This window comes from Micropterus salmoides, unplaced genomic scaffold (assembly GCF_014851395.1).
Source record: "Micropterus salmoides isolate LMB-PRFRI ecotype aquatic unplaced genomic scaffold, ASM1485139v1 Ms_hic_scaffold_7, whole genome shotgun sequence".
NCBI classification, from domain to species: domain Eukaryota; kingdom Metazoa; phylum Chordata; class Actinopteri; order Centrarchiformes; family Centrarchidae; genus Micropterus; species Micropterus salmoides.
Genome location: NW_024044459.1, coordinates 8,467,295 through 8,480,353, shown reverse-complemented (window position 1 = coordinate 8,480,353; position 13,059 = coordinate 8,467,295). Strand labels below are relative to the sequence as shown.

The 13,059-nt window shown below is 39.7% G+C and overlaps 1 protein-coding gene across 2 annotated transcripts; it reads left to right on the top strand.

Moving 5' to 3' along the window:
- The first annotated feature begins 352 nt into the window (after window positions 1–352).
- Window positions 353–12,957, top strand: LOC119891879 (protein FAM163B). Of its 2 annotated transcripts, XM_038703841.1 has the most exons (4): window positions 353–729; window positions 822–999; window positions 7,722–7,837; window positions 9,986–12,957. In XM_038703841.1, exons 3-4 carry the CDS (start codon window positions 7,745–7,747, stop codon window positions 10,427–10,429), a joined length of 537 nt encoding a protein of 178 aa, XP_038559769.1. In that variant the 5' UTR covers window positions 353–729; window positions 822–999; window positions 7,722–7,744; the 3' UTR covers window positions 10,430–12,957. The 2 variants fall into 2 exon arrangements, with proteins under 2 accessions (XP_038559769.1, XP_038559768.1); XM_038703840.1 differs by having other exon boundaries at window positions 353–999.
- Window positions 12,958–13,059: the final 102 nt, after the last annotated feature.

Here is a 13,059-nt window from a genome sequence, read left to right as displayed (position 1 = left end):
TCATTTTTAGCAAGCAATTCAGTTGGAGAATGTGATGCTAAAATGTTATTTTCACTAGATATTAAATGCAAATGTCCATAAATTAGTTAGACTGTTTCTCTAGGCCTATCTTCCAGTGTAGTGAAACATATTTCCCCCCTGAAAATAAGACCGAATTACACAGATCATTCCACCACTATCAGCAAGATGTCACTTAATTCAGTACATAGTCAAATTAAAATGACCACAACCGGGATTTGAAGCGACTTGGATGCATCCTCCAGGTATTTTTGCAGCGCGCGCTCCTGTGACGCACGGTCACTTCCAGTCAGGTCAGCATCGGAAATGAACGCGCTGCAACGCAGACAGGATGAGACCGGATCCGGTGTGCAGAACATACATCTCCCAATTAATTATAAGCGGACCCGAGCATTTCTCTTAGCAACTCATCCTCCTGCGTGAGTTTGGATCAGCTGCTAATTGGTTTTCTCTTTTTTTCTCTCTGAAGGTTTTGTTGAGACTAAAGCCAAGAGAAAAACTGTGGACCTGCAGAGGAAGTATTTCAGAATTGTGGGATTTTAATGAATTGAACATCTTTTTTTTTAAGCATTCAGCTCTGCACTTATAGCTGGAAAATAATAAACGAAACAACGAAGGAAACAGTTCTTCATTAAGTTAAAGTTTTGTCAGATTTTCTCGCCAGCAAACCCGACGCGTTTCAAACATCTCCAGCTGTGGAACAAAGCACAGGTTGTGAAATTACAGAAGAAATGTGAAGACAAATGTGCTCTTTTTCCCCTCTTTGACGCACCGAGTCAGATCTCTGCTCCTCATTCTTACAGGTCAGATGTGTGTGTGGATGTAAAACGCTGCTGTTAGCTGAGCGTTATAGGTTTGGTAAAACCTCTCCTAGCTGAAACTCGACCCTCCTACCCGTCACCTCCGCCTGCAAACCGGGGCGCCCCGAGCTGGAAGTGCCGCAGGGGACGCCATGGGACGATCTGAATACTAATGTGATGGGTAAGATTACAAGCTGTTTACATGGAAGTGTCTGTGACTCCTGCGGTGCACTGAGAAGCAAACTGGGTGGTGAAGGCACAAAGTGCCAGAAAACTGTTGTTTAGCGGTTTGTGCCATATGATGCTAGAAAGCTTTCCAAATGCGTAAAAAGAGCGCTCCAATAACTATATGGAATTTCATTTCAGTAAATTATACAGTAATCGAGTATTCAATTAAAACAAATATCTTTCGGGTGTCGTAATTTTGTCTATAGTGGCCACCGCTTTTACGCGCGGAAATCAAGAATATATTTCAATATTTCTATGCAAATGTCGTTCAAAAAAAGAAGAGAACTTAACTTTAACCTGCATGAATAACCTGCAAACATAATTACAGCGTTTACTAGCTGATAGAAAGTAATTGGTTGATCTTGTGTGTGAGAGTGTGTGTGGTACTGATGTGTGAATCAACACCCTGAAACCTGAGTGCAGGAGGCTGCTGGAACTTATTGAACGGACGAGTGTAAATGTGGATGTTAAAGTGAAACTCCATGTAGCCCACCTCCTGCAAAGAAGAACTGAATATTATGATTTATTGATGTTTTGTTATAATCATATCACATCTGTTATTCTGCTCAAATGCCAATCATTTGTGTGTACGTGTGCGTGCACGTTTGCGCAAGTTCCAGTGTCCGGTGACTGTCGTGGTATGACAATTTCGTTTTATAAATGATGGTGCTTTAGGAATTGATAGGTTATTGTGTCTACCGGCTCAATACGGGGCTAGAACCGGGATCCAGGGTCCACCAAGTCCACCATACTCTCACCCCCTTTGAACATTTTGACCAGAGACTAAATAAAAGGTCTTGTCATGTTTCAGTTATTTGTATTTTAACCTTTAATTCTTTAATTTAACAGTTCATTTGTCTGCCGACCCTATCTGACAGTATAAAGGTCTAAGGTCTTCTCCACACTGTCTGCAATAAAATTCTGGGGAAGAAGTACCGATTGCTTTAATTATTTATTGGCCTAAAAGCAGCCAAATTAAATATATATTTAAATTTGACTGCTTTTGAGACACAAAAATTACCCAGAATATAACTTCAGTTTTCAGAAATGCAGTATGGCCCTGTTTCAATGTAGAATTTATAGTTTCCTCATCTATAATATTGCTGTAAGGATATTTGAGCAATGTACTGCAATAATAACAATAATAAAAATAGCATTAATATAAATATTAATTTAAATTTTTTTGCTCAGTGATTTTCTAAAACAGCTGGCCACTATAGTTTTTATAAAAATTAAAAATGAAAAACAGGAGGAAATACTGCATTTGTAAGAGACTATTTTCAGCTGCAGATTAATGTTTGGCATAAGGTCTTGGGATTCACACATAATAAATTTTTGTATCATCAATGTTGGTTTTGGCCTTTTAAAAACACATGTAACCTGCATCAGCAGGTTACAGTAATCTTAATATTACAGTAAAGTCTGATAGTCTGGTGAAACACAAACAACTAACAAACTAAGAATTTTCTAGGATCAAGATTCACTTTTCTTGAGTCTTGTGCAGCAACCTTATTTTTTTTGTTTTGTTTCAAGATACCAATGTCTTAGTACAAGTTGAGGTGTATTGGAAACAGTTTGAAATAAGATAATCAGAAAATTAGACTAATGCAATTTAACAATGGACAAGGGGTGCTTGGTAAGATGGAGATTTTTGGCAGTGCATGTGCTTATATCAGATTTATTTTATAAGATGTTAAATTTCTTAGATTTCTAAAAAGACAGATAGGTTGTGTTCTCAGTAAGCACTGAAGGATGGAAGGATGGATGCTGACCTTTGAGTGTATGTGTCTCGTGATTTGTGTGTGATGCTGACTGGCTGAGTGGGTGTAAACAACTCTCTGGCCCTTGGCGATGCTGATGTGGGCTCCGTTGTTATGGAATCCCAATGCAATAGCCAGTGATTAGTTGAGCCTCAGGGTGCTGAGAGGAGCAGCTCATGGCGGTGTTTGGTTGTGTACCTGAACCTTCTGAGTGGTGACAAGTTCAAACATACACGTCCTGATGTAATGTGTAATATGTAAGTGTGGCGGCACGGCATGTCACCCCATCGGAGTGTTTTTCTTCTACTTCACATGCATGTGTGCCCATGTGGGGGTAACATGAACAAGTTTAGGAACTATGCTACATTCACATGGATTGAAACAGACGGACAACACAATGACAGGACGACAAAACAAAACACACATGACAATATGTTGCTATGGTGATGTTAATAGCTAGCCAGATCGCTAATGTAATATGGCTTAACACACTTTCAATATTACCTACCTTTGTGCTGATTGCCTACCATTTGTCAGCTTTAATATCTCGGTAGGATTTCAAGCTCTGATCATATTATTCCGGGTGTTGTTGCACCAAAATTATTATCTTCTCATTTTCCCATGTTTTCTCCTTGAACTATGTAATGTCATGGTTGTAAATTCATGGACGACGGCAAAAAGTAAAAATATTTTAGCTTTGAACAGCAATGTTGTCTACCGTTACCATTGCCGTCCATGCCTCGCTGCAGTAATAGACAGATGCCTCAGAAGGCACCACTTTCGAGTGAAGGAATCTTCCAATAACATTGGTTTCGAACAGCCTTTTAGGGCAGCACGCCATCTTGCTTCTGTTCTGGCTGTCAGTTACTAGCCTTAGCGTCAGCTAGCTAGCTATTGAAAAGGCAAATGGCTAACAGACCCCTCAGAAATCATACCAAACAAACTTGGGTGGTTACAGTCACGGGCTAATAAAGCAGTTTGTGTTTATTCTCACTAACTTTTCAAAAATCGAAGTGAAAAACTTTTTAAAAAACTTACATTTGTAGACAAATTTGTCTTGTTTGTGCACGATTGTGTCCATTTCTCGTGCGCTACCCCAGGCACACAGATTTATGGTTAATAGGCAGCATCGAGTCAGCTTCGCTGCTTCACATGGGATATGAACAGCAGTCTTTTGGGTGAAAGTCCTCCTCCCTACACAGACCTTGTGTAGGGACCCCGATCGTCCTTTCTGTGCGGAGTTTGCATGTTCTTCCCGTCTGACACACCAGCAGTGGAGGAACTCCTTTCTGGGAGTAAAAGTCGGGAGGGATTTTGAAAATCTATTCAGTGTTTTTTAAAGGGAGAAATTGTGTGTAGCTGTTTTACACTGTATATTCATATATAAATAAATATAATTTCTGTGCTTAAACACACTACAAATCCAGCTACTGTCCATGCAGCCAAAGGGAAGGTGAGACATTGCAGCGTCCCTGGAACCAGTCCCCAAAATAACGTTTCTGTGTCAACGTTGTCCTCATGATCATGATGACATGATAGAAATCCTGCTTCCTGTGTCGGGGATGAGCTCAAACACAAACACACACACACAGCGAATTCAGCGGCCAGCAGCAAAGCAAGGCAGTGGTGGAGACAGTGAAGCGAATGAGGTTAACTAAATCTATTCTTTTTTTTTTTAAATAATATAGTATTTAAAAAGCACTTTCAAAAATGAAAAACCAAAGAGTATTGATCCAAACCGATAAGAGTTAATATTGTAATGATACCAATCCCTAAATGCAAATTTTTTTATAGAAAAATCTCTGAATGTAAATTTTGTTTAACTGATTATCCTAAATTTTGGGTAATTTGCCCCAAAATTCCACTTTTAAAATTTCATGCATTGGATTTTTATTGAATGAAGAATTTCATCAATGTTTTTACCAAATAAAACCTAAACCATAAAGCATGTTTTTTTTTGTTCCCGACGTAGGTCACAATCTCTAGATCTTCTAGTGTCAACACCGTATTGCTATGAGAACATGCTTATCATGTTATAATGAGAAATGTTTGCTTTAACTAGATATGTTTGTATTGTGAATCAAGAAAGTTTTGCTATAACTAGAAACGTTTCTCTTTGAGCAAATTCTGTTTTTGTCATGTTGGCAGAATTACACTGCTTTGATTTTTTAAATGTATTCTGCAGTAATGGTGCTGTCACTAGTGAGCACAACACATAAATCAGCCTTCACATTATTCTACATGTAGAATCTACCTGCAACATCTCCTCAGGAGACTACGTGTTCGTCCAGATTTCACAGAGATCTTTGCCCCTTGGCTATTTGTGGCGTGTTGAATGAGAGTCCCACGGATACTACACACTCCTGCCGACCCTTGTCACACCCACACAGGAAGCAGAGGAAATGGGATGATGATGGCTTCACATAAGTCACGTCTCTCTTCACGTGACTTTTTCTTCAGCTGTCTGCCGGTGCTTTATTATTCATCAGTGCACATTTTTTAAATGCTTCTTTGGTTCCTGGGAAAGCTGAATATTAGCAATCCATAATTAAAATTCATAATACTGATCTAACAGGGATGAATGGTTCCACTCTTCAGGAGGACATTTGACTGCTGAGAGCACAATAGTGCAGAAGCCTACAGGGGAACTGCTTACATTTCCATTTGTCATCACATTAAAGGTTGAGGAAGATTTGCTTGTGTCTCTTTAGTGTTTTGATTTTTCTTTCCATTTGCTAATGGACACTTAAATCTGATTTGGACTGGAGGTGTTGCATAAAACATGAAGGAAAAGTGAATAATAAAATGCATAATGTCTCTCTCGGGCGCTGATATCATTTGAAGGACTTTATAAACAGACACGATTTGTCTTCATTCACAAATGAAGGAAAAACTGAAGAACCATGTGGCTCCTTCATTATTTCTCCTTCTTCTGTGTAAAAATCAACCCTGTCCTAAATTTATCTCTTCAGTTAGCTCCTATTTTCATTCTCGAAAAGTTATAAGCAGATCTTTTAAATTCAGCAGTTAATGTCAATTTTTTGCAAAAAACGGCTTTAATACTGGTGAAGGTGCAGAATATAGTTTTCATCCACTAGACGATTATAATTTTTTTTATCCAAAGCGTGTTGGAATACCATTATAAGCCATCATAAACAGTCCTGGAGGCTGCAGCTCTGCAGGTTGGAGAGTGATTCTGTGTTTGCAGAGGTTTGCGCTCTGTTGGCTAATTGTTTAATTGTTAGGTTGCTTTGGGAGCACTCAGCTGAATGCCTTCAAGTAAAACATGCCAAATATTTAATGGAATGCAGTTAGCCCATGAAATGCTAACCAAGAGGCTTATTTACATTTTCATCTAATATTAAAATGTCTGTGAACCTCGAGGCCTGTATCATTAATAGCTTTGAACCTGACTGATGCAGTTTATAACAACTTGTTTTTGTAGTTTTGACCATTCTTGCTATTGGTTATGAACATTTTAGAGACTGTCCTCAGAGACGGCATGTGTTTGTGTTTACCTGACAAGGACCATAGGAAGTATGACTGGCCTGTCAGGAGGAAGAAGTGTGACGTTTTTTACACCTTGTTTCCTTTAGTAGTTGTTTTTATACTTTGGTTTTTATAAGGATTGAACAACAGAAGCATATATATTAGTGATCTTGAAAAGTGCTGGTACCATTTTATTTTTTTTACATTTGTACAAAGCTAGGTGTTCTTGCTTTCCCCTGTTTCAACCTCAGCAGGCAAATGGCTGAATGGGAGGGTCGTCAGCTGATTGCACTCATACTCATATTTCAAAATAAGAACATAAATTAATTGGTAGGCATGCCTGGAAGGTTTTGTTCATAGAAAAATATTTTTTTACTCAAGTCTTCAAAGATTAGTAAAGATGTGTTTCCTGCTGCTGACATCCCACATGTGGTAATTACTGTGAGTATTCATCATCAGTCATCATCATCAGAATCAGACCTGCTAATATTTGCACTTTGTTAACTGTAACTTCATTTTTATGATCGGCTTAATTTACTGCCCAAAGTGTTTGCTGAGTCGTAACAGAACAGAAAGATGACTATCGATCAGCAGTATTTTCAGTAATGGCTGCTGGCAAGCGAAACCAGTTCAAACATTTTGGAGTTATACATTGGAGTCGTAAAATTTTATATCATAATTATCTCTCTTGTATCCTCTTGTATCCTCTCTCCTCTTCACGCCCTCCTTGTCATCCTTGTCTTACATGCTTGTTTCCTCATCTTTTTGTCTTTTCACCCTCTCTCTCTCCTGCTTTGCTTCTGCTTCTTTTCCTCCTCCTCATCTACTTTCTTTCTCCACTTTTAATTTTCCTCCTTATCTTTTCATGTCTTCCCTCATCTCTTCCTCCCATTTTCTTCTTTTTTCCTTCCCTATATTCCTTCTTTCTTTCTCCTGGTTTCTCATCTTGTCTTCACTTCTTCCCTTGTCTCTTCTACTCTTCCTCCCCTCTCCTCTCTTCTCACTATACTCTCTCTCCTCCCCACCAATTTTCCTCATCTCTTATCTCCCTTTTGTGTCTTTTCACCTCTTTACTGTCCATCTCCTCTTCCCCTCTCCTTGACCTTCTTCCATCTTTACTCCCTCTTCCCCTTCCTCTCATTATCTTATTTCCGTCTGTTCCTCCATTTCTCTCCTTACCTTCCCTTGCTCCTGGCCTGTACCTCTCTCCCTCCTCCTTCTCTCGTTCCTCACTCCTTCCTTATTCACCATCTCATCCTAACTCTTCTCTCCGTTCCATTTCCCCTTTAATCTTTTCTCCTACTCTCTCCCTTGTTTCCTGCTACTCTCCCTGTCTCCTTCGACCTTTCTCTAATCCCACTTTCCTCCTTCTCCTTCTCTTATTTTCCCCCTCTTCATATGCCCCTCATCCTCCTCCCCCCCGCAGGCTGTTGATGGAGAGGATTTCGAATGTCAGCCGGGACAGTGGTCATCGCAGGAGGAATTCTGGCTACAGTCATCTTACTAACCATCGTCGCTGTACTGTGTTTATGTAGGTTACAGGTATGACTGTTTTGCTGTTCACTACACGTCTAATGTTTATGTACATAACTGATTTTCATTCAAAAATGAGAGAAACTGCCACTTACCACATGATTCCAGCACTATATAAATGCTAGTTCTATCTAAAGTTAAATGTATTGTAAATGTAATGTCATATAAATGTAATATGTAATATTAGATTCGACTAGACCATGGTTGGGGGTGAGTTGCTGTCCCAAGTGAAGGACTTCAAGTGTCTCGGGATCTTGTGAGGGTAAAATGGCGTGTGAGGTCATCAGGTGGATTGGTGCAGCATCAGCAGTAATGCAGGCGTTGGACCGGACCGTTGTGGCGAAGCTCCAGAGGGAGTTCGGAGTAGTACCGTTGTTCTTTCGAGTCGAAAGGAGCCAGTTGAGGTGGTTGGGGCAGCTGATTGGGATCCTCCTGGGTTCCTTCTCTTGGTAGGTTTTCAGGACACGTCCAACTGGTAGGAGACCCCGGTGTACACCCAGAACACGCTGGAGAGATCCCGCCCGGAAGAGAAAACATTGCTGGGGAGAGGGATGTCTGGGCTACCTAGCATAGCCTGCTGCTGCCAGCCCCAGATGAGCAGCAGAAAATGGATTGATGGGTAGATTAGACTCATCTTTTTTTATCCTTGTAGTCAAAAAGACTCCCCATTGTAAAATTATCCAAGTACAATGCACGGCATAGTATTTAACTTTAACAAGAATAATAGTCTGCAGCCATGCTACTTAAACATAGTGGTACTTTGAGCTAAATGCTCAACATGCAGATGTTAAGCAGGTATCATTTTAACCATATTCACCATCCTAGTTTAGCACGTTACCCTTTGCTGTGGACAGTACTAGATGAAAAGCCAGAGGATCACCAAAGTTGTGACAATTCATCTGGGGGTGAACATGAATGTGTGTTTCACATTTTATTTCAATCCATCCATTAGTTGTTGAGATTTTTCACAGACTTGACATGGTATTGTTCAGACACATCACATAATACACATAACCGAAGTTCACAAGGATTAGTAGCATGGCCTCAAAAGCTGCCACAACAGCGTGGCTGTAGTTGTTTTCACCTTGTGAGTCTGTGTCATCACACACATACAATGTGGTCCTGGAGACACCTACTGTGGCGGGAACACTTTGCCTGGTGTATATATGTCTGTTTCTGTGGACAGATTTTGTCAATGCGATAGAATCTTAATCATGCAAGTTGCAGTCAAGAAACTTTATTTCTTAAGGAATGTTGTTGAAATCCAAATGCAGACCAAGTTCGAAGATAAGTGTCACTGCAAAAACCATCCTCTTCGTTCTGAGTTTGTAACTCTTCCTTCAGGTCGTAAATTTAGATTGCCACAATACAAGTGCAATAGGAGGAAAAACTCATTTGTTCCCAGTGCAATAATCCTGCTAAAGCATCTCAGGTAACCTCACATTTTAGAGATTGTTTAATGTTTTTATAGTGTTTTTAGTGTACTGTATATACTGGTCATTTTTATTTTGTTTGTTTGTTTTGATTGTTTTTTTGTACTTGTGTTTATCTGATTCTTTTATGTTTTACCCTGACTGCAAGTCAAGTTTTCCACATGGGATACTAATAAAATGAACTGAACTGAACTGAACAAGCAAGGACACCGGAAGTAGGGAGGCAGGAAGTAGGGAAAGGGCCTTTTCCCTCCCACACACGCATTATGTCCCTGGCCCACATTCATTTAAAGCGGCACAATTAGTTTTGCCAAGATGACAAGATCCAGGCAGACAACAACTGTTGTTGGACATTCAGTAATTCATGCCAAACAACTGACCGTTTATCTACTGTATATCTATACTAACCATGTTTAATGTTGTTCATTCCTTTAATCAAACCAGGAAATATTTAAGCAAAACACGCACACATGTCCAAATTAACGTAGTTTAAAAGTTGAGGCTGCAAGGATGGTTAGGGATGGTGAATAAATCCAGTTCACCTGTTTCACCAAACTTACTTCTCAGTGTGTTGTTCCATTCAACCATACACACTGATTTCCCTGATCCCATCACAGGATGTATTATTAGCGTCTGCTTGACCTCATATCTTTTGCATTATGGATGTTGATGGTAACTGACAATGCCTCTGACCTGTAGCTCCTCCTGTGTTTGACTGCTCCAGTATTACTGCTGTAAGAGGGAGGAGTCTGAGAAGGGGGAAGAGGAGGAAGCAGATCTCTCCACCATGTCGCCATTCCACCCCCTGGCTCTGTCTGCTCCCCCTACGCCTCCAACGCCAGAGCGCTATGGTGATGACCCAGAGGCCTACCCTCCCACATTCCTCACTGAGGCCAACGGGCCTGCCAGCTACTCCCCCACACCACCGCCGCGCAGGTGTCAACGCTCACACCCTATCTGCCCGTCCTGCGCTCGCTGCTCACTGCCCTTCTACCTGCAGCACCCAGAGAGGCTGTGCAACGGCGGCCGCAGGATCAGCTACAGGACTGTGCAGCAGCAGGACCTGGAACTGCCCATGGACCTGGCCAGCTTCTACCAGAAGCTCAACCTTATCCGCTCTGTCACCATGAGGGAGGTGGTCACCCACAGCGTCAGCACCGACGTCTAGGAGAACAGGCCGAGCGGAGACAGCTCTGCCCTGCTGGCCAGGAGGAAAGGTTGATCAATACAAACTGCACTGACTCTGTGTTGCAAACACACCAAATGAACATGTTATATAAATGTTGTGCTGTGGGTGCAGCATTGATACTGTGCTGGACTGATATACTATCTATCTCCCTTCAGCCATATTGGAGATCTACAGGTCTGGAGCAACTGCTAACAGCCGCTGATATTTCTAAAGCTTAAACATTTGTTTCTGACAGAGCTGAACAGACAAACTGCTCATTTTGTGACCAATATGTCTGATTTTTATGTTTAGAAAATGAGCTTGTTTGCTAATTAGCCAGTTATGTAGCTAACCAATATATGCTGTATGTATCAACTTATAAACAAGAAAAATTACAATTTGAGCTTTTGTCAGTTAATTAACACAGATTTTGTTTGAATGCACCACACACAAGACAGAAATGGAGGAATAAAGAAAAAAAAGTCCAGTGCAAATATAACATTTCCTAATTGAGGCTGGAGTCTAGTCACACAGTCTGGATGAGTCTGATCTGATTGTCACCAAATCCCATGTGCGGATAAAACCAGCAATGAATGCATCTACTAACAAGTGTATCAACACCTGATAAATCATCTTCCTGTTTGCCATAGAGCTGCGCCAAAAAACTATTAAAACACATCAGTGAGCCACACGGTTGCACTGGGTGACATGTTCCTACACAAATGTGGATTAATATAGTAACATTTGGTAAAATCAGCATTGGCCAGCGGTTTTAGGAAATTACTGAGCTTTTTAAAAATTAAACTATATATTATATATCTGTGAAGATGCTCAGTCATCCAGGTCTTAGTTATCCAAGGGGGGGTTAAAGCAAGAACTGAAGAAGCCTCTTGGAGTATCTTCAATCAAGATCATTTGCCTTTGATTTAACCTTCCTTGGATATATACTATATATTTGTCAGTTGTTTTGAAATATTTGAGTCGTCAATGGGGACCTTGGCCTGGAGAGCCACAGACAGGAAGTCAGAAAGTTCTGAGAGACGATCTAACACATATTGGTTTTAGTCTTTTCATGGGATTTGCTAGTAAGAAAAAAATGTAGAACAACACTTATCCTTTAAGCTCCAAATCAAGAGCGTTTTGGAAAAGGAACAAAGCTAAAGACAAGTCTGTTTCCATGAGACCAGTTTATCTGACTGTCAGTGACTTCACTTCCGGTCACAAAGAGCTATTTCAATTTAGAAATCCAGTTCTGAACATATAGTATATATGTGTACTTTTACAGCATACTTGACTTTGACTCAGTCATGCAGTGGAAAACAAGTGTTCAAATAAAGAAGATGTTTTTTGTGTTTGTTAGTGTAGCACCAACTGTACAGTGCCCAATAACTGTTACGTTTCACTTTTTTTTTCACAGTGGAATTCCTTCATTTAACACCTAAAAAGAGCCAAATCGTATCTTTAAATACTTTATTTTGGTTTATTCTATTTAGACTGAAGCTCCTGCACAGCATGGTGAAGCTGTGTTATTTTTTTTAATATCAATTCAATTCCTCTGTCATTGGGAAAGAAATGTAATTGGTGTGCATGAATTATTCATTCTAGATCAGAAATTACAAATTTGTGCACAACATAAACATTTCAAAAACCAATTCATACACATGAATGATCAATTTAAGTGCACAAAGAAAAATTTTTTGTGCCGTTTCCAACAACAATAGCTCTGTTGCATATTTTATTTTTAACCAGATAAAATCGAATTAGTGGTGTTAAGAACTGAACCAAGACATGACTATTATAACTATCATCACTGAGACAGGATTTTTTTTTTTTTGATGAAGAATTAAATAGATATCATTCATAATTTTCATTTTATATTTACAATTTTATCCTTGGTTTACAAAAAAAAGAAGAAGAAAAACTGTAATGGCTTCTTGTGCAGACATTACACTGAGCTTCTGTCTGACTAGTGTGTAAGTTCACTTATGTAGCTTTGTCAGCACGAGGTTATGTTTTTTGTATGTATCTGATTATAACTCAGACAGTGAAGAGCAGCTGGTGATACCCTCAGTGTGAGAGTGTTTCAGTGTGTGAACTCATGTTTGTCTGCAGAGCACCGCGGTGCAGAAAACAAATCACACTTTAAAGGGCTTTTCTGAAGCATTCAATGATCCAATGACTGTTATTACTGGAAGACATGTATTTCCTGTGAAAGGCATCCTACTGTAGATAGATACTGTGCTGTAAGAGTTTTTCCTCAAACATACAGTGTTGAGAATTTAAGAAACGATATTTAGGTATTTCTTAATAGTACATTATATGAGTGTTTGGTATTTACAAACTTCACTTCACATCATTTACAAAAACAGGAACAACTCCAGGAGCTGCAGATAACTTTTTTTCCTGTATCCCAAAACATTCAGATGGAATGAAACGATTCATTTGGAGAAAACTTACACTGTTATGTAAGAACAACACGATAAAATAGTATGCTGCTAAAAAATGAGCTCATGGGCTCACTCAGAAAATGAGTCTGCGTGTTTTTTCTGTCATGTGTGATTTGTGCCTCAGTGTTTTTCACAAAAGTGTGTTTAGCCTCAGGTAGCAACACAACACATCCTGATCGTTTA